Source organism: Nycticebus coucang, chromosome 2, assembly GCF_027406575.1.
Source record: "Nycticebus coucang isolate mNycCou1 chromosome 2, mNycCou1.pri, whole genome shotgun sequence".
NCBI classification, from domain to species: Eukaryota; Metazoa; Chordata; class Mammalia; order Primates; family Lorisidae; genus Nycticebus; species Nycticebus coucang.
Genome location: NC_069781.1, coordinates 5,072,581 through 5,099,936, shown reverse-complemented (window position 1 = coordinate 5,099,936; position 27,356 = coordinate 5,072,581). Strand labels below are relative to the sequence as shown.

The 27,356-nt window shown below is 50.1% G+C and overlaps 1 protein-coding gene across 2 annotated transcripts in view; it reads left to right on the top strand.

The window, feature by feature from the left end:
* CFAP77 (cilia and flagella associated protein 77) overlaps nucleotides 1–27,356 on the top strand; it is a 132,092-nt gene that overhangs the window by 37,834 nt on the left and 66,902 nt on the right. Inside the window, exons 2-3 of one of the 2 annotated variants that reach the window (XM_053559104.1) lie at nucleotides 2,535–2,564; nucleotides 24,222–24,287. The exons of the other annotated variant lie outside the window; for it this stretch is intronic. Of the exons in view, the coding sequence (XP_053415079.1) occupies nucleotides 2,535–2,564; nucleotides 24,222–24,287 (96 nt within the window). The remainder of the gene's footprint in view (nucleotides 1–2,534; nucleotides 2,565–24,221; nucleotides 24,288–27,356) is intronic. 2 annotated transcript variants of the gene reach the window in all.

Below are 27,356 nucleotides of genomic sequence, written 5' to 3'. Positions count from 1 at the left end.
GCAGAGGACCTGATGTCAGCCCAGACCTTCCTGCATGTCCTCAATGACTTTCACTTTCCTCTTCTGTAAAAGGAACAGAGTAACTCAGTGACTCCTAGAATCTTTTCCAAATTTAACATCCAGCTTCTTAAAAAGCTGATATAATTCGGGGCAGTGCCCGTGGCTCAGTGGGCAGGACACTGGCCCCATATACCGAGGGTGGCGGGTTCGAACCCAGCCCCAGCCAAACTGCAACAAAAAATAGCTGGATGTTATGGTGGGCACCTGTACTCCCAGGTACTTGGGAGGCTGAGGCAAGAGAATCACCTAAGCCCAGGAGTTGGAGGTTGCTGTGAGCTATGACGCCATGACACTCTACCGAGGGCGACATAGTAAGACTCTGTCTCTTAAAAAAAAAAAAAAAGCTGATATAATTCTTATCTTTTATAGAAGGAAATGTATCTCATCTTCATTAAAATTGAAGCTGAAAGATTCAGTTACAAAAATAATGCAGAAACATCTCGTCTCCATAAAAAGGCCTTCAGTCTGGGACCAGGAGTCCCAGGTGACAGACCCCAGTCCTCTGTCTTGCGTGCCCACTACTATAGCAATCCCTGGGATAGGATTCAGAAAGCCTGGATTCTACTGAATGTTTCCCTTTATCTTTTGGTCTCTGACTTCTGAGCCATTTGCTTTTGTAATTTACAATACTTTCTTTTGGAACATTGTCCCTTACTGATTCAGAGGAAGGAAGATGTTTGTTTTAATAGAGTTGAATTTTATCAGCCTGTGTATTTGCAGCAAAGCATAATAATAATAAATTACAGTCCTAATAAGTAGGCTGCCCAGAAGGAGGGCGGTGGCATCCCCAATAATGGATGTATATTCTTTGGAATTTAGGGGCATCATAATTTATCAGGGTTCATTTTTTTTCTATCTAATTTGAGGAAAGGCAGCTGTGTTTTGTAAGCAATAAACTCTGCCATTGTATTTCTTGGTTAAGCAGAGAAAAGCATTATTATTTTTTGCCTATTTTCTAGTTATTACTGTACTATCTAGTAGCTTCTTTATGGAAAAGAGTTTATCAATATTTCAATTATAACCTCCAATTTTCAGGAGGTCTGTAACTCATCTGTTTAAAGGTTCGGAGTAGGCTGAAAACAGTTGAGTAGCTTGTCATCCCAGGAAACTGAGTGCTTTCTGAAATATTAAGTAACCAGCATAAGATGGTTCAATTTGTTTGAACTTTTAGGGTGAAACTTTGATTTTTCTTCCTCCCCACAAATAAAATGGAAGTAAGCTTTTTTCCATTAAAAAAAAAAAAAGTTCAGATGTTGCTGGGGTTTCCGCTTGCAACAACAGGGAACAGCTGCTGGAATTAGCATCTCCAACATTATTCAGGGGTGGCTGCGATTTGGAGAAGCTGCCTGCAAAGCACATTTTTTACCAACTGAGTGAGAGTTTGATAACTACACCTTTTGAATGTAACCAAGTGATGAATCCTTTTCTAGAAATAACAACTGCAGGAATGCAAATAAACACTCTGAATTATGCAAATAGTATACTGACCTTAGAGAAAGCAGACGTATCTTCAGGTGTAGCCAGGGGCCAGTGCCACCCTGTCATTGAGGGGGTGAGGATGCACCCTCCGTTGGGCGACCCAGCCTGTGGACTTCAGGCACCAAAGGCAATCTGTTCACTTCAGTCCATCCCAGACTTAAGCCAAGCCTCCCCACCCACACCAGAGGCCGAAGCACTTCTTTCGAAGTCCCCTTAGGTCAGAGTGAGCCATCACTTGGAGCATCCTAGGGCCACCTGAAATGAGGACAGCACAAAATATCAATGCACCCCGTGAAAATTATCCTCTGGTTACAGCACAGTTTACATTTTGTTTTATTGGTTTGGCCTTTAAAAGAGAAGCCAATAAATTAGCCTGCACGGAGAAATCTGTCTGTGCGAGTCTCAGCAGCGTCTGGTGAAGGAGCGGGCAGCCTCTTTGTTTTACTTGCTGGTTCACTCTGGACCTTCCTGGGGCCTTCCTGGGGATGCAGCCGTGTCCCTGGCAAGGCTGGGTCATCACAGCACAGGCCATTAGCACTTCTCTATGAGCAGGGTCCTTGCTTTAAACAACATAACAAAAAAGTCCCCACATCTCTCTCCACTCAGCTTCCGACAGGATGTAATTGTCAATGAAAAGCCGTGAGCCCTAACTTTAGGGTTGGAGGAGGCCCTAGAAGGTGGTAGCCAGAATGTGGCCTCCGAGGGCCAGAGGCCCACCTTCTCACCCAGCCTCAGCCACTCACTAGTTGTGTGACCTCGAGCAAGTTGTACATCCTCTCTATTCCTATCTATAGAGCAGGGACTGTCACACCCCTTGGAGTGTTGCTGTGGAGATTAGATGAGAAAGCGCGAGGCTGTGTCTGCCATTCATTCATTTACCCACTTAGCCAACTCCTACTGTGTGCCAGGCACTATCCTAGGGTCTGGAGAAACAGAGTCGTAAGAGACAGAGAAGGGGCCTCTGTCCTGCTTTACCCTCCAGAGCGGACAGACAGACAGTAAACACCAGCTATAAGGTAGCATTTGTCACAGTGAACAGCTGGGCAGGGAAGGCTGCTGAGTCGGTGACTGGGAGGGTCTGTCTCCAGGACCGTTGTGTGTCCTCCCTCTGCCCGGAAGGCCAGCCCCAGCCCCATCCTGACCTCTGCCTTGATGTCTGGCTGTTCCTGTTCCCCTTCACGCCTCATCCTAGCTGGCCCCTGTGTCTGAGGCTGACCCACTGCTTGGCCTGATCTTCCCTCCTTGGGGGGCTCCAGGTGGAGCATGCTGTGGGCTCCAGAAATGTGTTCAACTGAACCTTCTAGAAAAGATTAGGCCGTGTGCAGTGCCTCGCACCTGTAATCCCAGTGCTTTGAGAGGGCCAAGGTGGGAAGATCACTAGAGCCCAAGAGTTCCAGGCTGCAGTGAGCTAGGAGGATGCCCCTGCACTCCAGCCTGGGCAGCAGAGCGAGACCCTGTCTCAAAAAAGGAAAAAAAATTAGACCAGGGCTGAATCTTATAGCTCTCTGGGTGCACAGAGCCCCTGGCCTGGAGTGGTCTCTCGTTCACGTTGGTGGACTTGAGCACCTGCCCGCATGAAACCTTATTAAGATTTCTGCAGGCGTGTCCTGTGTGGTGAGCCCCAGGCACTCTGTCTGCCCTAAGTCTGTTTCTTCTTCCTCTGGTCTTCAGAGAGGGTCCAAGAAACCATTCAGTTTGAGCGACTAGAAAGAGAGAAGAGGCTGCTGACCCAGCTGCAGATTTTAAAGAGACCCCAGGCCAGTCCCCACCGTGAAAGCTACTGAGGGCAGTCCCTCCACGGTCAGCGCGGACCGAGGCCCTGAGCACCCAGCCCCAAGATGAGGAAGATGAGGCTGAGGTTTGAGCAGCCTCTGGGCAGCCCCGGCCCTCACATGCCTGCCAAGATGACTCAAGCACTTGCAGCTGACAGGCAGGCACATCTTAGGAAGGGGGGGGGAAGGATTAAAATCGAGATTTTGCTATTATTTTTCTGTGATAAAAGTGCAGCGAGGAATAGCTCGATTGTGTCACTGCCTAGTTTTTCATTTGTGTTTTTGTTTCATGCTTCAATATCTTCCTCCAGCTGCTCATGTCTCCTTTTCTTTTCTCTTCACTTTGATCTATTCGTTTTCCCCAGAAATGGGGTTTATAAATCATTGTAATGCAGCCTTGGGAAAGACGGTGCTTAGTGCAGGGGGAAATACATCGCCGCTAACAGCCCCGGCAGGGAGAAAAACTCTCGCCTTGTTGCTGGGTTCTGGCGACAGGTTACTGATGGTATTTGCTTTTTATGTCTGCGCACGTGCCATCGGGGCAGGGCCGTGGGGAACATTCCACACGCCACCTTGGTAATATTTCAAGTCTCCTCCGGCAGTGGAAAACAAACTGCTCCTGCCTGCTGGCGGGGAGGCAGAGAGAGAGGAGAGAAGGGAAGCGGGAGGCGGGGAAGGAGCATGGAGACACAATCTCACCTCGGATAAAACCAGCTCCTAAAACATCTCTCTCCCCTCCCAAAACCCGACTGCACGTTCGGACATGATATAATTAATCTGGTGTCCTGATCGTGGGGTCTAACTCTCCTAGGCACAGTTAGGAGCCTCACAGCCCCAGCCCTTCTTTCCGAAGGCCCAGCACCTCCTCCCTCGGCCTGTTTTATGGTCCTATTTCCTCTGCAGCTCAGAGCATTGGAGAAGCAGCGTGGTGGGCTCGGGCCTCCCTCTCCCTCTGACTCAGAGCCGACTCGCTGTGTGTATGAGATGGGGGAAAGCAATGAAAATCCTGCCAGGCCTTAAATCAGGACATAAAGGCTGCTGCCCTTACACTGGCGAGGGCAGGTCGGCACAGGCTGGGCCCGGCCCCCCGAGTCACTGATGCTGCATCTGCTGCGACAGCTTTGATCCCCCCCTCCCCTCCAGCCCTGTCTCCCATCCCACTCACCCTGCTTCCCATGGCCAGAATTCTGGCTGCATTTTCCTGCCATTGCTTCATCTCTCCTGTGAAGGCAAAGTATTAATCCCAAGTGTGATTTTTACTCGGCAGAAGGAAATGTTTATTTCCTTTCGTAGGTCAGGTCTGCACAGGACAGGGTGAGGAGGAGAGGGCGAGTTGGGGAATCAGCCTTGATAGATGAGCATTGTCAGGTGGAACTTTCTGGATGGGAACGTCCTCTCTCTGCCTCGTGCAGAGTCACCACAAGCCACACGGGGATTCTGAGCACCTGCACTCTGGCTAGTGAGATAGCAGGCTACATGTCTGGTTTAATTCATTTTAATAGTTTAAATCTAAACAGCACTGTGGCTAGTGACCGTGGTGCTAGGCAGCACCGAAGTTGCCAGATGCCTGGGAGATCCGGGAGGGGACTTCTGCTTGTGTTTTGTTCCTGAGGCCTGCAAGCCTGAGGTTCTGACACCGGCTGAGAGGATGAGAAACCCAGCTGGCGGCCGGAACCTTCTGAAGTCACACTCTTTCCCCAAGTACAGGCAGGGGCAAGCACACGCCCAGACTTGAGGACCAAAGCAGATCCTGGGGGGACTCTTTTGTGGGGGTAAAAATCGAAAGATAATCTGGGTCAAGTGTGACTTGCTCTCCTGGAAGCACTAATGCCCCGGGTTGTCTAATTTACCCCAGCCCAGGTGGATGGGGCATGAGTGTGAGTGTGTGAGTGTGTGTGTATGAACAGCATGTGTGTTTTTGTGTGGGTAGGTAGGTGTGTGTGTGTTTATGTGAGTATGTGTGACTGAGCATGTATGTGCACGTGTGTGTGTGTACGATGTGAGCATGTGTGTGTGTGATGTGTGTATGCATGGGAGTACGTGTGTGTGTGAGAGAGTACATGTATGACTGTGTATGAGCGTGTTTGTGTTGTGTGGGTATGTTTGTGAGCATGAGTGTGTAAGTGTGTGAACTCATGTTTGTGTGCAAGGGTGTGTATGTGAGTGCGTGTTTGCGTGTATGAGTGTGACCATGTCTCTGTGTGAGGGTGTGAGTGTATACATGTGTGTACGTTTGTGTGAGTGTATGTGTGTATAGTTTGTGTGTTTGTGGTGTGAGTGTATGTGTGTATAGTTTGTGTGCGTAAGCATGTGAGTGTATTGTGTGTGCATGTGTGTGTGTACTTGTTAAAGACCTCACATCACTTGTGCTGCCTACCCGGGTCTTCACACACCACCCCGCTGGGCCTCATGCCCCGCCGGGCATCGACGTGATAGTTCACTGACCAGCCTGACAGAGCTAATGGAGTTTTCTGGCTGTGCCATCTGTGGGATGGTTTGGGCAAGTCACCACGTCCATTTCCAGCTGTCGCCTCCTCTGCCTTTGCTGTTGCCCCAACCCATCCTCCCGTTCCTGGACAGCTCAGGGGTCAGACCGCCTGGCCACCTCCAGCCGCCTCCATGGGGAGGTCATGGGACCTTGGTGAGAGACTTGACTTCCCAAAGCCACTGCTTCCCCCACCACAGAATGGAGGTGGTGACGGCATTGCCTCGGGAACGCCTGAGCATCCATCAGCGGATGAGGGGATGCCGGAGACGTGGGTGTCCGCACGGAGGAACACTGTCCAGCCTGACCAAGGAACGAAGATGTGGACGAACCTGGCAAACATTCTGCTGAGGGAGAGAAGCCAGACGCAAAAGAGCACGTGTTAGATGAATCCCTTTCTAGGGCAGATCTAGTCCTGGTACGCCCACGGAGCAGAGGTTCTCAACCTTCCTACTGCCGCCATGTATTTTCATGTGACACAGGGGTCGGGCCCACAGGTTGAGAACCGCTGCCATAGAGGCTGAAAACAGATTAGTGTGATGCTAGGACCAGGGCGAGGCGGGTGAGGAGTGGCTCGCTGCCCACGGGTAGGGGGTTTCTTTTGGGGTAATGTTAATGTTTTGTGCAACATCATGAACTTACTAAATACCACTGAATTATATACCTTAAAATGGTCACTTTATATTGTGTGATTTTCACTGGAATAAAAAAAATTAATTAAAAAATACATGCGCATTCATTGACAAATAGCTCTCAGTACAGTGGCTGGCACATAGTAAGTGCCAAAGGTCAGTAGCAATGGTGACGCACACACATTCTCCGGTCTCTAGAAACCTTCACTTCTGACTGCAAGAATCTCCCGGGATGACTGCCATGTGCCCTCAGCGGCCTCTCCCTAGCAGCAGGATGGGTCAGAGACCCCCATGCAGGCCTGCATGCTCTGGCCTGGGGACCGCTCCCCTTTCTCTGCTCCCATGTCCCCGGCAGCCAACGGGGGACAGGCCCTGGCAGCAGGAACCGCTTGATTTCTGAAGCCCAAGGAAGGCATAAATCTAGACCTTTAATCATGTCTTCATGACCATTCAGCAAAGAGCGATGGAGGATTTATTCTACTGGGACAGCCAAGGCAGGACTGCAGGGGGCTGTCGTGGGCGATATTGGTTTAGCAAAGGCAGAAGTGCTCCCTGGGGGCCTTCCTAGGACTGGCCAGTGACCAATGACACCAGTGGCCATAACAAGGCAATTAGGATATGTTGGGGCAGAGCTTTGGTAAAGACAGGCAGGCATCCCGTGTGGGGCCAGGGAGGCCTTTGTTGTGCAACTTCACCTGCCTGGTAGAGCAAGCGCCTGCGGCTTCTCCCCATTCCTGCTCTGGAGCCTGCGTCCTTGGAATATACTGAGCAATTTTTTTAAAAGCCCCAAGGGTCCTTTGCAGTTTTCTCAGCAAATGTTCAGAAGGAGGAGCAATCAAGGAAACCCAGAGGGGACTCTGTGGTCCCTTGCACATGGCAGGTACCTGAGATCTATTTATCCAACATCTCTGCTTTTTCATTTCATAGGAGAGAAGAAAGAGGCCCAGAGAGGTGGCAATTAGTAACTGTCACACAGTTGGCCCTGCGGTTCCCAGAGTGAGCGGCTGTGTCAGTGTCTGGCCTTGTTTACAAACCTCAATATAAGGGCAGTGGAAAGGGAGAGGGTTCTTCCGACAGAGAGAAGAAACCAGCCCCGGCTTCTCCAGGTGACATGAGAGGGCCTTTCTTTTGAGTTATTCCAGAAAACTTTTAAGTACCTGCACACATTCCTATCTTCTCTCTATGCTTGCTTTGTTTTTGTACAGATAGGATTGTCCTTCCCTTGTCAGGCACTGAGGGAACATCTTTGTAGAAAAGGGTGTGCACCTTCTTCCTTTTTAAATGGCTTCCACTTGTTCCATAAGACAGTTGTCCCATAAAATAGGCTCCTTCCCCCCCCCACACACACTTCCACCCCTTCCACGGCCATTCTGTCCTCTGCAGCTTTTCCATACTGTAAAACTATACTGCGAGAACATGTTTGTATTTATACACACTTATTTCTGTAGGATTAATCTTAGGGAGTTCCTGGGTCAAAGGGTAGTCATTTTAAAATGTCATTGGTGATGAAAATTGCCCTTGGCAAAGGATGGCCAACTTGCAGCCCCACACACACCCCTCCTCGGCCCTCAGCTGCTACCGTTTCTGTGCATGTTCTGCTTCTGGCCTTACATAGTCTCCTGTGTCATCACCCCCCCCCCCCCAGCCTGCTGCTGGACTGCTGGACACAGACCAGGCGCCCAGCATGTGTGGACACCCCTGAGCATGAACTCTGCCAGGCATTGTGTCCAGTGCTGGGAGAAAGACCGGGGCCGTCTTCGTGGGGCTTGCTCCCTGGCAGGAAGGAAGAATGAACTGCAGGATGAGGTTGGACGCTCAGCGTCCCCAGGTCCACCCACGTGGTGCCTGAAGTCTTTCTCCAGGTGTCTGCCACACCAGGGAGATTGCTCATGCTGGAAGAGGGAGCCTGGCCTCAAGAGAAGGCCCCCGTGACACAGGAGAAAAGGGAATACCGGCCTCATGATGCAAAGGGGAGGGGAGGGGCTGCTGAATCTAGTGACTAACAGAGATGGTGGAGCAGGGCTGCCCAGTGGGGATAGCCCCTTCCGTTCAGCTCACCCAGCCTGAGTCTGGAGGGAAGGGTGACATCAGGCTGGAGGACAGCTGTGGCAGTCCCTGGTTTTCCTGCCATCTGCCAATGGGGCTGTCAATGGAGAAGAGGCAAAAACTTACCTGGCTTGGCCTAGCAGGACCCTGAACTTGGGGCTGGATACACAGATGTGGGCAGGAGCTACTTCTGGGAAGCCTGGGCTGGGACTTAGCTAATGGTTAGAGTTCCTGCTTTTGGCCAGGAGGGGCAGGAGGGGTGGTGGGAATGGAGGAAGGAGGCGGGTTTCCCTAATTCTGCATAACAACCTGCTCTACCCACAGTGAACACCTCCATACGGAGGACTGGTTTCTTATTTACTAACAAAACATTCAGGTATCTCTGAGGAAATGGCACCTAAAACCATCCCAAGCTTTTTATAATTGCACAATTAAAGGAAACACGCTAATTTCCCCATCATATTGATAGCTGCCGTTAACGGAGCTTGTACATGGGCCAGACAGTGGGCTCAGCCTTGCAGCCACTTCCAGCCCATTTTACAGAAGAGAAACCAAGGCTAGGAGAGGTTAAATTACTCATCCTGGTTACAAAGCAGGATGGGGGCAGAGGGAGCTGCAGCTCCAAGGTGCCATCCTCAGCACCCCTCTCCAGGGTGCCTCGCCGGGGTGCAGCACGGCTCTGGGGCAGCACCTGCACACAGAAGAACCAGAGCCACATACGCGTTTTAAATGTTCTAGAAGCCACATTAAGTGAAAAAAGAAACAGGAGAATTAATTTAAACAATACTCTTTAACCCACTGTATCTAAAATATCTCACTCCAACATGTAATCAATATAAAAATTACTAAGGAGCGATTTTACATCCCTCTCTTTGTCCTGTGTATTTGAAGCCTGGAGTGTATTTTATGCCTAAGGCCCATGTGGGGGTGGCCTGCGACATTTCACGTGCTTCATGGCCACAAACATCCCCTTGAAAGCTCTGTGGGCTGATCACTGCCGTAGCGGGCGGCATCACTCAGGAAATAGAACTGTGACTATTCTAACTCGGAAACGCGGGCCCGGCAAGTCTCTAGACCTGTGGCCTGGTGGGACCCAGGCACATGTGCGTTAGTGCAACGTTGTCTGGAGGGAGCCGTGAAAGGTCAGATTTGCATACTCTTGCCTAATTCTCTGACTTCGGGGAATCTTTATGAGAGAGCCCAACTTTGGGGACTATTTTCTAAAGGAATCCATTAGGCATGGACACATGTTCAAGGATGTTTGCTGCAACCTGGTTTGAAGCAGCAAAAAATAAAAATTAAAAGAAAAAAAAAAAAGGAAACAACTTGCCTGGTCATGGGGGTGGTGAGGCCGGAGCGTCACGGCCACGCTGGGGAGCGCCAGGCAGCTGTGAAAAGGCAAGTGACCTGTGTTCAAGGCAGAGGCAAGTGGCAGGTCCCACAGGGGTTAGGGAAACCCCGGTATTTGCATAAATGTTTGTATGTGTACATGTATTAAAGTGGGAAAGGCACAGAAAGACACGCGAGCTGTTAATACTGAGCCCTCTGTGGGCGTGATGGGCAGAGGGGATTATGGACTTCGTACAAATCTCACTCTTCGGCTTGTACAATTCCTTAAAACAGACTGCCCATGGCATTTTCTAAAATGTCCCCTCATCCTGTCAAGCCCTGTCCTGAGTCCTAAAAGCAGAACAACCAGGTCTCTGTCACTTGTTCCCAATACTTCATGGGAACTGTTAGTTTTTATTTTATTTATTTTTGAAACAGAGTCTCATTCTGTTCCCCTGGGTAGAGTGCCATGGAGTCATATCTCACAGCGACCTCGATCTCTTGGGCCCGAGCAATCCTCCTGCCTCAGCCTCCCTAGTAGCTGGACTACAGGTGCCCACCAGGACACCTGGCTAGTTTTTCTATTTTTAGTAGAGATGGGTCTGGCTCTTACTCAGACTGGTCTTGAATTTCTGAGCTCAGGCAATCCACCTGCCTCAGCCTCCCTGAGTGCTAGGATTACAGGCATGAGCCACGGCACCCGGCAGCTGTTAGCTTTTAGAATCTAATGGGGTGAACTGGGCTGATGGCATGAGGAGGCGTAATAAAAACTTGCTAAGCCAAGTGGCTCAAAACCAGGCCATGGATGAACTGGCCAGGAGGAAGGGCCCTCGGCAGAAAGCTCAGAACATTCTGGTCTGCCACCACCTGTGGCCTGACATGAGTGCCATTTCAGGGTCCAAGATCCCTCTACCTATGCGTGGGAACGTATGTCATAAGGGGTTTCTGACTGCAGACTATTGAGGGACAGTCCCCAGACATTAACGCTGTTAAACATTCCTGGGCGATTGATTCTAAACGGCAGCTGGGTTTGAGAACAGCCACTGCAATGGCACAGCAGGACCCACTACAGATTCCTTTAGACCAGTGGTTCTCAATCTGTGGGTCGCGACCCACAGGAACTGTATTAAAGGGCCGTGGCATTAGAAAGGTTGAGAACCACTGCTTTAGACGGTCATTTGACACGCACACGTTCAAGGCACCTGCAGATGTCAGAACTACATCATGTGTCTGCAGTGTGAGATCAGTCTCCTCTGTAAACCGAGTCCCGGGACGAGCACAGTTCCTGCCAGAGGGGGTGGGAATATTCTGCAAAGTCAGGTGCCAGGTGGGACATGTTGAATTGACCTCTACAGTGTATTAGCAGTTTCCTGCCCCTAGGAAAGAAAGACCAGTCTCCGTGGGGACACTGGGTTGAGAGGCCCTGATGCGCTATTTTCCCCTCGGGAAGCATGCCAGTTCCACATCCCTTAGGGCTCTTCCAGAAGCCTATCTGACCCTTCTCACCACACCCAAGGATTTACCCAGTGGAAGGAGCGACAGAGATGACCTCTGGGCTCCTCTACCTGCCCCAATTCCTTGGTCCACATGAACCAGTGACATTCATCACAGCCAGGTGTCCCAGGGTGGCAGCACCCTTTTCTTTTTCTTTCTAAATTATTGTTAAGATACACGTAACATAAAACTTGCCATCTTAACTATTTTGGGGTGTACAGTTCCGTAGCATTAAGTGCATTCTCACTGTTTGTGCAGCCCATCTCCAGAACTCCCCTTGTCTTGCAAAGTTGAAGCTCTGTCCCCATTAAACAACAACCCCTCGCTCCCCTGCCCAGCCCTGTCAACCACCATTCTCCTGGCCGTCTCTATGGATCTGACTGTTCTACACCTCGTGGCATGGTACAGTATCTGTGCTTTCGTGCCTGGCTTCTTTTACTTAGTATAATGTCCTCAAGACTCATCCCTGTGTAGCCTGTGCTGGAATTCTCTTCTTTTTTGACTCTGAATAATATCCCCTTGTGTGGGTGGGCCAGGTCTTGTCTGTCCATTGGTACACTGACAGACACTGAGCCGTTCCCACATTTCAGCCGTTGTGAATGAATAAAGCTGCCGTGGATACGGGGTGTGGGTATCTGCTTGAGTTCCTGCTTTCGTGTCTTTTGGGTATTGACCCCAAAGGGGAATAGCCAGATCATGTGGTTGTTCTCTGTTTAGTTCTTCGAGGACCCACTATACTGTTTCCCACCAGCAACGCACAAGGCTCCTGATTTCTCCACATCCTTGCCAGCAGTTGCTATTTTCTGTTTTTTCTTTTCTTTTCTTTTTTTTTTTTTTAATATAGTCATCATCCTAATGGGGTCAACATGGGGGAACATCCTTTTAAGAGCTGCATGCATGTGGTATCCTGGGATAAGGGCCACACGGACATGGATCTGCCGAGTTCGCTCTCCCCTCCTGCACACATCCCTTCGCAGACTCCTTGTCTTAGAGCCAGGGATCAGAATCCTTCAAATGGCCCAATGCCCTACCTTTTCCAGGTTGTGCCTCCCACTCCAGCTTCACCCTGGGCGTCCTCCCTGGACCAGGGAACATCCCGCACCCCTCCCCGCCTCGTCCTGCCTCTCACGCCTCATTCTCACCCAGCTCCTGCTTACTCAGGTTTCAGGGCTCAATTCAAAAGTCGCTCCTTCCAGGAAGCCTTCCCTGATCACCCGAGAGCAGGCCACAGTCCTTGCTATACTCTAACACTCATCACAGGGGGAATTAAATGCTGCACCCTGCGGTTTCTGTCCTGCTGGTTGGGATGTGACTAGGGACCATAATGTCTCTTTTGCTCACTGCTTGTCCTCACATCATAGGTGCTCACTTAGTATCTGTGGAAAGTAAGTAAGCAGACACACAGAGTACGCACGTGTTCAGGCGTAACTCTCAGCCTGTGCACACGAACCAGGGCAGCCCCTTCCAAATGGGAAGGGCCAAAATGACTATCAAAAAATCATTCAAAACATTTTTCCAGCCCCTGACCTCTCTTCCAAGTTTCTTCTCTTTCTCCAGTAGGCATAAATGCCTAAAAAGTACTAGTCTTTGCCATTTGCATCTTTGTAATGGAGCTGAGAAGCTTTCTAAGAAAAAAAAAATGATGCTCCCCTTTTAGCAAAAAGAGGTGGGACTGAAGCCACCACCTGCCAGGGTGGAGCGAGGTCACCAAGAGACCCCAGTGTGCAGGGCAGAGGCACAGCCAGAGAGCAGCCGGTGGACCAGCTCCGGCAATCACAGAGATATTTCCCCCCAAGTGCCTTACAAAAGAAGATAAAGGCAAGATAAAAATATCTTCCATTTCCCCCCTAATTTGTAGTTTTCTGGTGTTAGCAAGGCTTATAAGACACATGCTCCCAATTAGCTGCTCCTCTTAATTTAAATGCCTCATAAATTATCTCCTGCGCGCATGGATTATCACTTCATAATGCGAGTTAGCATTTAAATAAATAGCTGTGGTGTAGAAAATTAGAGAGGTTTACTTCTGAGGCGCTGGCATAATGAAGGAAAATACCACGGCAGCTGAACAGGGGCAGTGGGAGGAGGTGCGGGGACGGGGCACATGCGTGATTCCCAGAAAAAGAGAATTACTTGCAAAATCCATCTCCCTTTTATTGGCTTCCACATTCTCTTTCATAAAGAAAAGAGAGTTTCATTGGCTCATCTTTGTTTTAAAAATTAATTACAGACTCAAAAAAATTGCAAAAATAGTAGTGAGGTCCTGAGCACCCTTTTGCACCTGCCCCTGGTGGTGAGATTGTCAGCGGCTCCCCTGAAATCACAAACCTGGGAAATCAACATTGTCCATCCACAGGCCATGTTCAGTTTCCTCCAGTTGCTCTGGGTTTTTTTTTAAGGAGCTGGGCATTTTAAAAATCCTAGTGGCATATTGTTTGAGGAGCCAATGTTCTGTGTTTCACAGTCAGTATCTTGATGAGTCATGATAGCCACCCCAGGAGTATTCTTGTTATCCCCAGGGGGCTGAGGGGTAGAGAGGTTGCCCCTTCCTCAAGGTGCCAGCTGGTGAGCCTCGGAGGAGAGATGAGAGCCCAGCACCCAGCCCTCAGCAGCTCCCACCCTGGGAGTGGAGGTGATGAAGGGGTGGAGTCCAAGTGTCCTCACATCCCAGTATTCCCACTGCTGGTGTGTGCAGTGGCCCCTGGGAAATGAGGTCCTGAAATCTGGATGCTTGCTCTTTTTTGAGAGAGGAATTTGGGCTATTTCCCGAGTGAGTCCAATGCTTTGAGCATTTGATGACTGGTGCTGGGCACACAAGAAAGGCCACGCTACAAGTCATGGGCTCAGGGCACTGCTGCCTTCATAAGCCCATTAAAAAAATTAAGAATGGGGCGGTGCCTGTGGCTCAGTGGGCAGGGCCCCGGCCCCACATACCAGCCAAATTGCAACCAAAAAGTAGCTGGGCATTGTGGTGGGCGCCTGTGGTCCCAGCTACTCAGGAGGCTGAGGCAAGAGAATCGCCTAAGCCCAGGAGTTGGAGGTTGCTGTGAGCTTTGACACAATAGTACTCTACAGAGAGCGATAAAGTGAGACTCTGTCTCTTAAAAAAAAAAAAAAATTAAAAATGATGTTTCACCAATGGATGTGTCTGTTTCCTTCTGTTTGGAAAAGAAATTCAAACATGTCTGTGGCCTAGGGCGCAGTGGGGGAGTCAACCTGGCTAGGAAGGCAGTAACCTCACTGGAGGTGGCCCTGGGAGTTTGCCCTGGAACCCACCAGGAAATGATGCTGAATGGGAGCCAGAAGTGGGAGCATCCCACAACTGATCTGCAGAGGCAGTTACATGTCCAGCTCCCAGGACTCCATGACACAGGCCCCGGAGCGGAAACCATCCCAGGGTGCCCTGCCTGCCCGCTGCTGCCTGGGTCCCATCGTGAGGCCCACTATTGGTTTACGGACCCCCTATTGCATCAAGTCAGCAGCCACAACCTCAGACCCTGCGTGGGCTTCAAGAGCCGCCTCTCCGAGTGTCTCTTCCACTTCGGGATGTGTTTATGTGGTGCTGTAAACTCGGTCAGGTACATTGGTGATGGGGGAGACCGGCCCCAGGTTAGAGGCATCCTGGTTATAAGAGGCTTTTATGTTTGCAAGAGCATTCTGTTTGAACATAGAAGATATATTATCCCAATCACCTGATAATATCTTGCAGTCATTGCTGGATTCTAAGTGATTTCTGGTGGTGGTGACAGCAGCCTTCGGCCTCCCCCTGAGGACAGACAGGGCTTTCTTTGGTGTCTTCCCTGCTGGGGAAGATGAAAGACAGGTCATCCCATTAAATTCAAATTTCACATAAACAATGGATAATAAATAGGTCTCGTGCAATAATAAATGGGTCCTGTGTAATATTTGGGGCATGTTTATACTAAAATGTATCTGTTGTTTACCTGAAACTTGAATTTTCCTGGGTGTCCGGCATTCTCATTTGCTAAATCTGGCAGTAGGGCCCGTGCCCGGAGCGGACCTTCGCAGGCACCCTTGCCACGCCCCTTACCCTGTCCCACAACCACGTTTCCTTCTTTCTCTTCCTCAGAAAACTGCAAGCTTTGGGGGCCTGGAATTGTGTCTCTCACTTCAATCCCGAGCACCGAGTGCAAGGCCTGGCACCTCGTGACACAGTGTGTCGAACGCTTGTTTAGTGCTGGTGCACAGGGTGGTGCCCTAAAGAGCCAGGCTCCTGGTTCAGGAAGTTATTTCCAAGGCTCTTTATTGTAGGATGCGAAAGCCAAGTTGTATGGTGGCTACTTATGCGACCGGCTCTGTAATGTCCTGGACAGTGACACAGAGATAAGTGTGCTCACGCTGCAGACAGACGCAAACACAAACACAAACATAAGAACAACAGCTACACGCCAGGCCCTGGGAAAATACTGCATTGAACCAGGTAAAAAGGTAAAATTTCTGGTGTTTTGCTAGTCTGTGCCCACGTCTTCATCCGTTCTTCATTGCTATAGTGCAGTGGTTGCTGAAGCACGCTGGTAGGCCAAGAAAAGTTTGAAAGATCAGTAATTAAATTATTTTCAGAAGTTCAAAGCACAGTAAGTATACCCCCCCTTTTTTTTTACTCTTTTTTGACCAACGTAATTTAAGTGCGCCATGGAAGTTTAGCTGTAGGTTCACGTGTGCCACAAGATAAAAAGGTTGAAAATCACTGTGTATAGAGGGATATCCAGAGCTGAGTGATTTACAAAGAAAAGAGGTTTTCTTGGCTCCTGGTTCTGCAGGCCATGCAGGACGCATCCACAAGTCTCCTGCTGAGGGCCTTAGGCTGCTTCCACTCAGGGTCGAAGGTGGTGTGTGTAGGGACCACACGGTGAGAGAGGAAGCCAGGGTGAGGGGAGGCCTAGCAGAAATTAAGAGAAATTAACATCCGACATTGTGGATCAAATTTCTACTTGAAGTTTGGGGAGCAAACATCCAAACTGTAGCAACCTGCATGACAAGCACATCGTCCGGCTGCATCTAATCCTTGACTGGCAGTTCTCTCTCTAAGTCTCATAGAAACCCCCAGAGGCAGGTGCTGTCTGGGGTGCCCATTTTACAGCTGGGTAGACTGAGGCAAAGGAGGTCAACGTAATCTGGTCCAGGTTGTCCTAGTGACCAGTAACAGAACTTGGATTTCAACCCAAGTAGATGTTGCTCTTGAGCCTGGACTCAGATCCCCTTTTAAACCATATACCCACCAGGATAACCTCCTGTATCTGGAGAGAGCAATTCTAGGCTAAAGCAGACAATCTGTGCATGTGTCCCAGAGCCTTCCCTGGTGCAGGTGAAGGGCCACTCCTGGGCTCAGAGGGAGCTGTTGCTGACCCTCCTGAGCTCTGAATGTGGACCTCCCAGGATCACGGTGGGTTCTCTCCTGACAAATCCAAAGGTCTGTTGCTGGCCCTGGAGATGTAGTTGGGGTGCCCTGCACAATGTATTAAAAACCGTTTTATAGATTGTGGTTTACCTCTTACAAGGGTTTGCATGCATAAAAAATCTTGCTGGGTTGAAAAGAGATTCATTGTACTTTTTAAAGCCTGTGTCTTTCTGGTTTAAATGAGGGATATGTAAGGTCTGGTGGATGCCTTGCCCTGGAAGAATGTGGTTTTCCAAGTCCCTGTTCTGTTTGGTTTTCTGTTGGGACTGTCATACACATATGACAACCATGAGCATTCATTCATTCATTTATTTATTCATTCACTCATTCACTCAAACATGCAAGTATTGAATTGGGACTGTGAATCCATTCATCCCGGGAAATGGGTGAAATGTGGCAGCTTACAGTGTGTGGGGACACTGCTAGATCATGTCCCTTAAGTATGCAGGGATCAAAGCCACCCTTGGAATTTTCTAAGCCCTTTGAAGCTCTTTAACAAAAGAAAGTTAAGGACCAGAGAGAAGCTCACAGATGGAACTGCTGGGGGTGGGTTGCAGGAGACCCCCAAGTGGGGTTGGGCAGTTTTCCTGCACAGAGAATGGTTAGGGGACTGCTAAGTTGTGGGGGTGTACACACAGGGACCAAGGTTGGGACAAAGGGAGGTGAAACGGCACATGGGACTCGGGGCAGGTTGTTGGAAGTGTCAGAAATGCCTGGGTCGTTTTCTCCGAAATAGTCAAAATTGGATCTGACTGCTTGTGTCTTTCTAACTGATCTACTAATCATATTTCTTCAAATTTTATATCCCTGACCCTTGTAAAAGGATTGCATTGAAGGCGTGTTTTAAGCTGCATTTTAATAAGTCAATAAGAAAGCTCAAAATTATTTAAAGCTTCTTAAAGAGGATTATATTTGATTTCTTGTGGGAATTCTGGGGTATGGAATTGTAAAGATGCTCAGTCCCTCCGAGGTTGTTTTACATGTAGGACATGCATCATTTTAGACAAAAACGTTAAACTATTCTGTTGTTCAAACAGAGTTGATCCAGGACAAGAAGACTTTGGTTATCTGCTGGTGGCAGAAACTGAGCCCGAGGTCTTCCAGGGGGAAGGAATTGCATTTTAAACTTCCCAGCAAATGTGAGACTCTCCTCTGCAGTTTATTCCCTAACCTTTAAAATGAGTTTTCTGATATTCTGAAAAGGGGCAGTCCATTCCCCAGGTGTCTGGAAGAGCCCAGTCTGGTATCTGGTATCTGGTATCTGGTATCTGGTATGCATCTGGGGGAGTAGACAAATCTGGGCCAGAGCACATGTTTAACTCTTGGCTGAGTTCACTACCAGGCTCTGTCATGGAGGCTGGTCTGCAGTTGGGAACGTCATGGGACCCAGGCTGGTTCCAGCCGGTGGAGCAGGCTCCCTGCTGAGGGAGATGGGGTGGGGAGGAAGCCCCCTTTGGGGATGAGCACATAATCCCCTCTGGACTGCCTTAGTTCCTGCCCATCATGAGAGAAATCTAGGGAGTTAGACCAGGAGAAAGGGATGATAAGTTTAGAGGCAGGAACAACAAAGAATCCACGTGAAATTGGCCAACAGATTTCTCTGTGTTGAATCATCTTTGAAGACACTCAAGCCTCAAGAGCTCTAGAACCTTGCATTTGCCATAGTATTGGGAGGGTCCTGAGCGTTGCTTTTTCAGTTCAGACCCTTGTCACCTCCCTGCTGGGGTGCAGAGCCAGACTCTTGGGTACCCCCATCCCTGTTCTATCTCTTCAGTCCCTCCTGTCCTGACTACCATTCCACCCTTCCTAAACTGCAGTACCAATCTTACTGCGATCATTGACCCAAAACCATCCATGGCTCCCTATTGCCTGTCGGAGAGGATGGCCTGGCACAGTCTGGCCCCATCACTCATCTTTCCTGGATTGTTTGCTGCTGTCCGTGTTTCCTACCAGGCTTTTCTGCTGTCTTGGCCTTGAGATGCTGCCCCATAGCTCTCTGTCTTTCCTTCCATGTCCTTCTTGAATGCCAGCTCTTCTGGGAGGTCTGCCCCCAGGCTGGCAGGTGGATGAGGCTGTCCCCTCCTAGGAGCCCCTGTGACATTTAGACCAACCTCTTCTGTGCTCTGCCTTACCCTCCACCTGCTTCTGGGTTTGGATGCTCCCAGGAGCGCACCTCAAGATTAACTACCAGAAAAATCTAACTCACCCCATCACACACCACACTGAGAGGCCATCCGCAAGTGGTCCCCTTCCTAGATGGTGAGCTGCTTGGGGCTCTGGGTCGCCAGGACTTTGCTTATCTCGGCAAGGTCTGATCCTCATCTCCCTGCAAACTGTGCAGGGCACGTGCAAGGCCAGGCCCAGCAGGTGGATCCAGACATGGGTTCGGCACCGGGGCCTTCCCCACGACATTCCCCACGACATGCTGTGTGATCAGGGCCGCGCACTGACAGGCGCCCCTCCTCTCTGGCTGGCGTGGAGGGGGAGACACATCATTGTGCTGTGTTGTGGGAGGGGTGGTGTGTTAAACAGTGTTCCTCAGAAAGGTATTTCCTAACCCTTTCCTAACCCCCAGTACTGGTGAACGTGACCTTTGATGTAACCAAGTTAAGGATCTTAATGATACCACACCAGATGTAGATTGAGCCTTAAATCCAATGACGCGGTGTCCTTATAAAAGACAAAAGAGAGAGATTTGAGACACAGAGACACACAGGGGAGAAGGCCATGCAGAGATGGAGGCAGAGACTGGGGTGACACAGCCACAAGCCACAGAATGCCGGGGAGGCCCCAAGCCAACACCTCCATTCTAACCTCTGGCTCCAGGCTGTGGTCTCAGGCCACCGAGAAATGGCTTGGGGCCAGGAGTGGGTGCCATGGATCGGGCTTCCCAACGGCTATCAGGGTAGCCAGAGCTGTGTGTCTCATACCAAGCTGATGGTTTTCTCTATGCACCGGATGACAGAAAGGCAGGGAGGGGCCAGCCAGACAGGGCCCAGAGTCAGGCACGCCTGGCCTCTGAGCTCGGCCTTTGGCAATTAGCAAAGTGGCCCTGGGCATGTGCGTCACCTCTCTGACCACTAATCTGTAAAACTGGGACCTGCTCCTAGGTCATGATGAGGATTCATTCATTCATCCATCCATCCAGCAAAGGTTTACTGAGCACTGACTCGATATGTGCCAAGAGCTAATCCAGGCATTGGCAGTGAACAAAAAGGCCAGCAATCTCTCAACCCTTCTACTTGAGGGAGACGAGGGAGATGACAACCTAGTTCTTTGGTAGGGGACACAGTTGATGATTAGTGCTGTGGAGCCAGTGCAGGGAGGGGCCCAGCTCCTGGGAGGTGACCTGTGACCTTTGAGCCCTTGGAATGTCCTGCCTGTTTAGAGACTTTTTATTTATCAGGGGGTCTTGGGCCACACCTGTCAGTCCCTTCTGTCAATGTGATTTATGGAGGGTGAAGGTTGGCCACATAGTATCAGCTCACTCATTAGAGGGCTGGAGAGGAAGATGAGCCACGTGGTGGCGAGCCATGTTGGTGTGGGCTCCAACCAGGCCGATCGCTCACACCTGCAATCCTAGCATTCTGGGAGGTTAAAGAGGGAGGATCACTAGCCATCAGGAGTTCAAGTCCAGCCTGAGCAAGAATAAGACCCTGTCTGTACTAAAAAAAAAATAGAAAAATGAACCGGGCATTGTGGTGGGCCTATGCCAGTATTTCCACATAGGGCAAGATGCGTGTGGTTACCTCTAGTGGGACAAAAAGAATCTGCGCCACAGGCCTTCTCCCCACCAGGGAACCCGCTGGATGGCCAGTCTCCCTCGAAGGTCCAGACACAGGGTTGGTTTTCCCTGAGTCCCTCCATCAGCGCCAACAACGTGGGTGTGCATTTGTCCCTCCAGGCTTCAGAAGGCTCCCCTCCAAGAAGAGGTGCCAGTTCCTCCAATAAGCAAAACCTCTTTAGCTTTTATTACTTTGGGCAAAATAAAATTTGCTCCCGAATGAGCAAAAGCTTCCTGACAGCTCTGTCGGTGTGAGGTGTCCTGTTTGAAAAGATACAAGAGGCTCCTCCAAGGCAGATGGGCCTGGCGTGGGCTGGAGGGGATGGAGAGGAGCGGGCGGGGCGTGAAGAGCCCCGTCCAGGCCTAGCCCTTTAAAACCAAAATGATGGAGTTCATTTGCATTTAGATCTCCTTGGCTCCCTCTTTTCATCTAAAGACAAATCCTCACAAAAGGCTGCTTAATTAGACCAAATTAGATTTCCGCTCAGCAGCTTGTCATTCATTACAAAATGCTGTTCTTTTTCTATTTTGGTAATTATAGGCCGGTCTATAACCAGTTTGTAAGCATTCGCTCCAGCCATCGAGTGTGACTAGCATTCCTGATTTTGTGCAGGGAGAAGGAAAATTATTCAGTTGCACCAAATCTGTCTATTTTATAAGTTGGATCAAGACTATCGCTGGAGTCTTTTACAATAATGGGTATTCTCACTCTTAATTCTTTAATGATTAATCGTAGGAGCAGCACAGAGCTTGGTCATTTCCAAGGCTAAAAGCTAAGTACAAATAGATTTTGCTCGTAGCAATTATACCCTCTATTCACAGCCTTTGCCTTGGTGCTGCAGCCCTGCTCCACCCGAGAAGCCACCTATGAAATCATTTGCAGCACAGCCCCTCATCCGCGGTTCAGCCACCTCTTACCCTGGCTGTCCTCAGGAAGCCAAGACCTTTTCTCCCATTATTCCTGCTTTCCACCCACGGAGCCACAGTGTCCCCACCGTGCAGCTGTAGACACAGACACGGTGGCTGGACGCACAAGGGAGTATTTGGGTGGCTGGGCATGGTGTAGTCCACTCAAGGTCTTTGTTACAGTATCTTAAATACTTTCCATCACGGAACCTGGTGCCATGCAGCCTCTAGCGGACCCCACACATGCCAGGGGTGCTCCTCCAAGTGGCCGGGGGTTTGTGCTGAAGAGGCATGGCTGGAGTTCTTCCAAAGGTGACCCAACTGGCTCTACTCTGGTCATTCTGGTAGTAGGCCGATGGGCAGGTGGCCGTGAGCTGGTCACCAGGGACAGGTGCTGCTGATGGAAGAGAGATGAGCAGCACCAAGACTCTCTAAAGGTAACGGCCACTCATTCCCACTGCAGAGATTCAGTGAAGCCACCGTGTGAGGGAACGGGATGTTCTCACCTGCCCCGAAGCCTATGAAGTGCGTGATGTCTAGAGACAGGCTTGGTTTGGAAGGACCTTGCCCAGAGTCATGCAGCTAACAAGCAGGTGGGCTCTAAGCTCTCCCACGGTGCTGTGCTGCCTTCCTAAGAAAAAGAGGAAGATGTAGATTGAGACTCACTCCACAAAGGACAGGCCAGAGCCAGGAGGGGCCCTGCAGATCAGCCCTTCAGCCCCCTCATTTTGCAGATGGGAATGCTGAGGCCGGAGAGGAGAGGGAGCCTCCTGACTTGGCTGCCCTCCTGGACTGCCATCTCTATTGGCCACCAACCTCCCACCCCTTCCAGATCCTGCCCACCTGTCAGTCACAAGGTAGGAAACTGCCTTGGTTCTGCTGCTCCCCCTGGGTCCAGAAACTTCAACCTTGTGGGGCCCACAGTGGGAAAGACATTCCCACTTTTTGCCCTCACAGCTGGTGCCCTGGAGAATTTGGGGGCAGATTCTAGTCCCTATTCCAGAAGACCTGCCCAGATGGCTCAGGCCTGGGTGGAATGCTTCTTCCACGGGCTTCTAAGCATCAGCTGGGTGCACCAGGCCCTTGCCCTCGGTCATGTCAGCATTCCAGAAGTGTGTGCTGAAGACCTACTGTGTGCTGGGCACTGGGAACATCACAGTGAATGAGATAGCCCTGGCCTGTGCTGACGCAACTGATGTGCCTCTGAGCAAGGTGTGGCAGAAACCACCCCCTAAGTGGTCAATTCGTCTGATGACACAGGTTCAGGGAGGAGACTGTGAGACCATGTGGCCGGGGCTTCTGACTGAGGCTGCAGAATCTCTGCAGAACATTTAAGCTAGAAGGAAGGGGCCCAGGGCCCCATGAGGTGGGGTAGGGGCAGACCTCCCACGGGAAATCCCAGGAGCTATAAGAAGGCTACTGCCTGGATATGTAGGTTGACCAGGAGGGTGTGAGACGAGGCTGGAGCTTTGGGCAGAGGTGTTCCCCTTGTGGTACCAAGGGCTCCCTGTTGTACAAATGAGCCAAGGACAGCCACTGCGTCTTGGCCCTGGGTTGTGTATATCTTCACAGCAGGCCAAGACCTGGTAGCTCAAAAGCCTACTGGCACCAAACTCACAAATGTCCCAGCTGAGCAGAATGTTAGCCATCAGCCTCTGCCTGGTTTACACCCCGTACAAAGCTGCACCAGCATCTGCTGGCTATGGATGGGACAGAGAGCTTGTGACCGCGAGACCGCAGCCTGCTGCCCTGGGGAGGAGTCAGACCTGGAGACCCCCTGCCATGCTGCCGGGAGCATAAGCCCCTCTCCTACGAGCTCCTGGCCCTCCTTTGTGGGAGCTGGTCCCCTCACTGCAGCCTCTGCACAGTCTCACCCCGTCTGAGCACTGCCTAACAGAGCTTGTTGTGTGCTCGTGTTTTTTCCTTGACTAGCTCTCAAACCCTGGAGCTCACTCTCTGTACTCCTCCTCTCCAACCAGATTGTCACCCATCATCGTGCACCCAGAGGTTCCAAGCACAGCACCTCCACCCTGTCGGTGCTGCAGCTGCCTCCACTCCCAAGGGAGGAGAAGCATTGCTGAAGGCCTTCACCACCTCCTCCGTGATGTCAACCCAGACTCCTCATAAAACAGCCCCAGAGGCTGCGGAGAGGAGGGGGCGGAGGGCCCTGAGGTCAGGCTCCAGTGGTCCCTCACCCCCGACCCCAGCCTTATTAGCTGCGTTTTTGAGCCACTTCCTCTGCCTTTGTGCCTGCTGTGCTAACAGGTCAGCTGCCATTCTGTGTTAAACTCCTTCTCATTTACTACGATACCACTTTTTATTGACATGGAAATAAAACTTACAATCAATAAGATATTATGAAATATACATCAAAACAAAAGTCACTGGAGCGGGCGTTTTCATCTGTTCTCGGGAAGGAACAAGGGTTTATGGGGAGGGGGGTGGAACACTGAACATTTTTCTTCCCTATTACATGATGTGATTTTCAATGAATCCATAAAGAAAATGAAAACATAAATAGAGTAACCAAACAGAATGATCCCTGCAGCTGTCAAAACTTAAAACAGTTGAGTTCTCCTTTGATTTCTGTTTTAAGTTTTGAGAAGTACACAGATCATTCTCTGCTTTTCCTTTTTCTCTCCTTCTTTCTTTCTTCTTTTACTTTTCATAGGGAGCCTCTTTCTGAAATCTGCCCTCTCTGGGGTCTGTTAGCGTTGACTGTGGGCAGCTGAACTGACCAGATGACCAAGTGAACCCGGCGTTTATTTCCCATGCTATCAGCCCCGTCTCGGTGGATGGGACCGCTTGTCCTGTTTAGGGCTCCTCCACAGAGCAGGATGTTACTCCTGTCCTTGTTGGACACCACATCAAAGTGGGCTCAGAGGTGTTTCTCCCTCTAACTAAAATAGTGTCACCCTGGAGAAGAAGGGGAAGGGCTGGGCCCTCCAGCTTCTGCACACTTAGTGTGCCAGGCACCCCTCAGTGCCCACCTGCACCAGCGCATCCAAATCTTGTCATTATACCATGAGGCCGCACGGTTACTCTCTGTCTATGAGTGATGAGAAGCTGAGACTCAAAGAGGTCAAGTTACTTGGTCAAGGTCACACAGGGAATAAGGATCAGAGTCCAGATTCTAATCCCGTCATACCCAGTGGAGACTGGAGGCGGCCTCCCAAGCAGCCTCATTGAGTGATTCTCATCTTTTTTTCTAACGGTCATAGAATTTGCCCTTCAAAAGAAGTCTCACCCCATACATGTAATGGGCAACAGAGCAGCTGCCACCATGCTCCCTGAAGTCCTCGCCTCATGGTCCACCTGGGTGCCCCTGAGCTGCTCTCCGAGCCACGAGAGGTGGTGGCCGTCGGCAGGAAAGTCACTGGTCCCCTCTGCCTTCCTGCTGCAGACGAGGTGGGTGGGGACTGACACCTGGGCCTCCAGACTCACAGTGCAGTGCTCCTTCTCCACCCCCACAGGGGCCTTCCAAAAGTGAGGTTGCACGAAGCAAAGGTGGGGACACTGTGGAATGGGAGCCACCCCGTGTCACCCATCTCCAGGCTTGCCCTCGGTGAACATTTCATGATGGTCCTAGATGCCCCTAACAGATGTGCTACCACCAGCTTCCGCCATACCGACCGTCAGAGAGAGGCCTGGATGACAAATATTCTGCCTCAGCCCAGAGCAATGCTGCTTCCTTAGAGCTGAGTCACGTTGCCAAAGCACATGGTCCTGCGGTGAAACTGTGGTGACTGTGTGCATCCGTTCTTCTCCTATCCTCCCACTCTTCAGAGGGAAGGGTTTCCTAAGTCACTTGGACCAGCAGCGTGGCAAGTCCTTACTGTGGACATATTAACTTTTGTTTTTATTGAGATAAAAATTTCACATAAAACTAACCACCAGCTGTTGTTAGGTGCACGGTTCAATGGATTTACTACCTTGCGATGTTGCACAGCCAACACCTCTGTCTAGTTTCAAGACATTTTCTTCATCTGAAAGGAAGCCCCTCCCATGAGCAGTCGCCTCTCATGGCCCTCCCTCCAGACCTGGGCAACCACCAATCTGCTTTCTACCTTGGTATTTGCCTCATCTGGACATTCTAAATCGACTCATGCAACACGTGGCCTTCGTATCTGTTGCCTTCTTTCCCTTAGCATGGTGGTTTCAGGGACCATCACAGTGTAACGTGTATCAGTCCTGTGTTCCTTTTGGAGCTGAATAATATTCCATCATCTGGATTAACTGTGTTTTGTTCATTCATCAGGATGGGTGGTTTTGTCTTGTGGCTATGTGAACACTGCCGCTGTGAACGTGCACACGTGTGTGTATTAGTTGGAACACTTGTTTTCCACTCTCGTGGGTATATAACGAGGCATGGAATTGCTGGGTCCACAGGGTAATTCTTAACTTTTTGAAGAACCATCAAACAGATGTGCTAATATCAAAGCTCGTTCTCTATTCATACAAACAGAGACAGAGTTCCATTTCCATTTCTCTCACAATAGTGGAGAGTCTAACAGTGACTACTAGCTAAGTAAGACGACTTGTTACTAAGAAATTTCCAGGCCCTCTTTTAAGAACGTCACCCACATCGTGTAATGCTCTGACAAGCCTCTGAGCTGGGTACCTCATCGTACCTATTTTTTTTTTATTTTATTTTATTTTTTTTTTAGTAAATCATAACTGTATACATTGATATGATCATGGGGCATCATACACTTGCTTCATAAACCATCTGACACATTTTTATCACAGTGGTTAACATAGCCTTTCCGGCGTTATCTCAGTTACTGTGCCAAAACATTTACATTCTACATTTACCAAGTTTCGCAATTTGTAGTGAAGGGAACTGAGACTCAGAGGTTAAACGTAACTTGCTCCAGGTCACACAGAGTTGAAAAGCCAGAGCTCTCGCTCAGGAGGTTTGGCCCCAAGCTCACGTCCTTAATCACTAAACTGTCATGCCCCGGTAACATGCCAAATGATTTCTGTTTGCATTGGAAGGGGACAGGGTATAGGCTGGCAGCAGCTCTCTGCTCCAAATGGTGCCAGGCTCAGACTGTTATGAAAATGAGTCTTCCCTCCCTGAGAATGCCCCAGCTGTGACCAACAGGGGCTGGCGGGTGGCGGCTGGAATCAAATTCTACTCGGCAGATAACCCACAACAGATAAGTGACACTCGACGGCAGAGTACAATAGCGAGTGATTTCTCTCTGTTGGTGCAGCTAGCTTTATCCCTCTGTTTCTTAAGAAAATAATCTGTCGTCCCCTTAACAGCCCGTTCATTGGGCACTTACTCTGTGTCTACCAAGGTGGGGAGATCATCTTGGCCACAGACTTAAGAGGGGATATCTTTCTCCCATTTTACAGACAAGGAACCTGGGGTCCAGATAGTTTGATCAGCCAGGTCAAGGCCACACAGGTGTAATCAGCAGAACAGTGTTAACCCCAACGTTCAGATGCCAGCACGCTTGTAAGTAGGAATCTGCGTCTCAGACCCACCAGCGCTTTTAGGAACTTCTGATTTTGCCCAGAAGGAAAAGTTTCTGGGAGTTTGTTACTCAAGACAATGAGCTGCCCCATAAGAGTGACTTGGGCCTGTTCGTAATCTCAGATGACATCTAGCCAGTTTGGGGCTCTTTTTAGGAAAAAATCCGGATCGTGGTATAAATTCCTTTCAACCTCTCATGTTTGCCTTTCTTTCGAACACTGTGCGTTTCCCCCCACCCACCCAAACCTGCTGTTGAGTTACCGGCCCCCAGAGGCCCTGGGCTCAGAGCGGACGCATCCTTGCGCCGTGCTGCTCCAGCCGTCTCCCCGTCTCCAAGTGTAATCAAACATCAAGCTAAGTAGCAAATAAATCTCTCGATCTCATAAGCTTCACAGCGAGACCGTGTAAATGCAAATGAAGGACCTGATTTCAAGCTGTCGAGGGGGAGGGGAGGGGACGCCAGGGGCC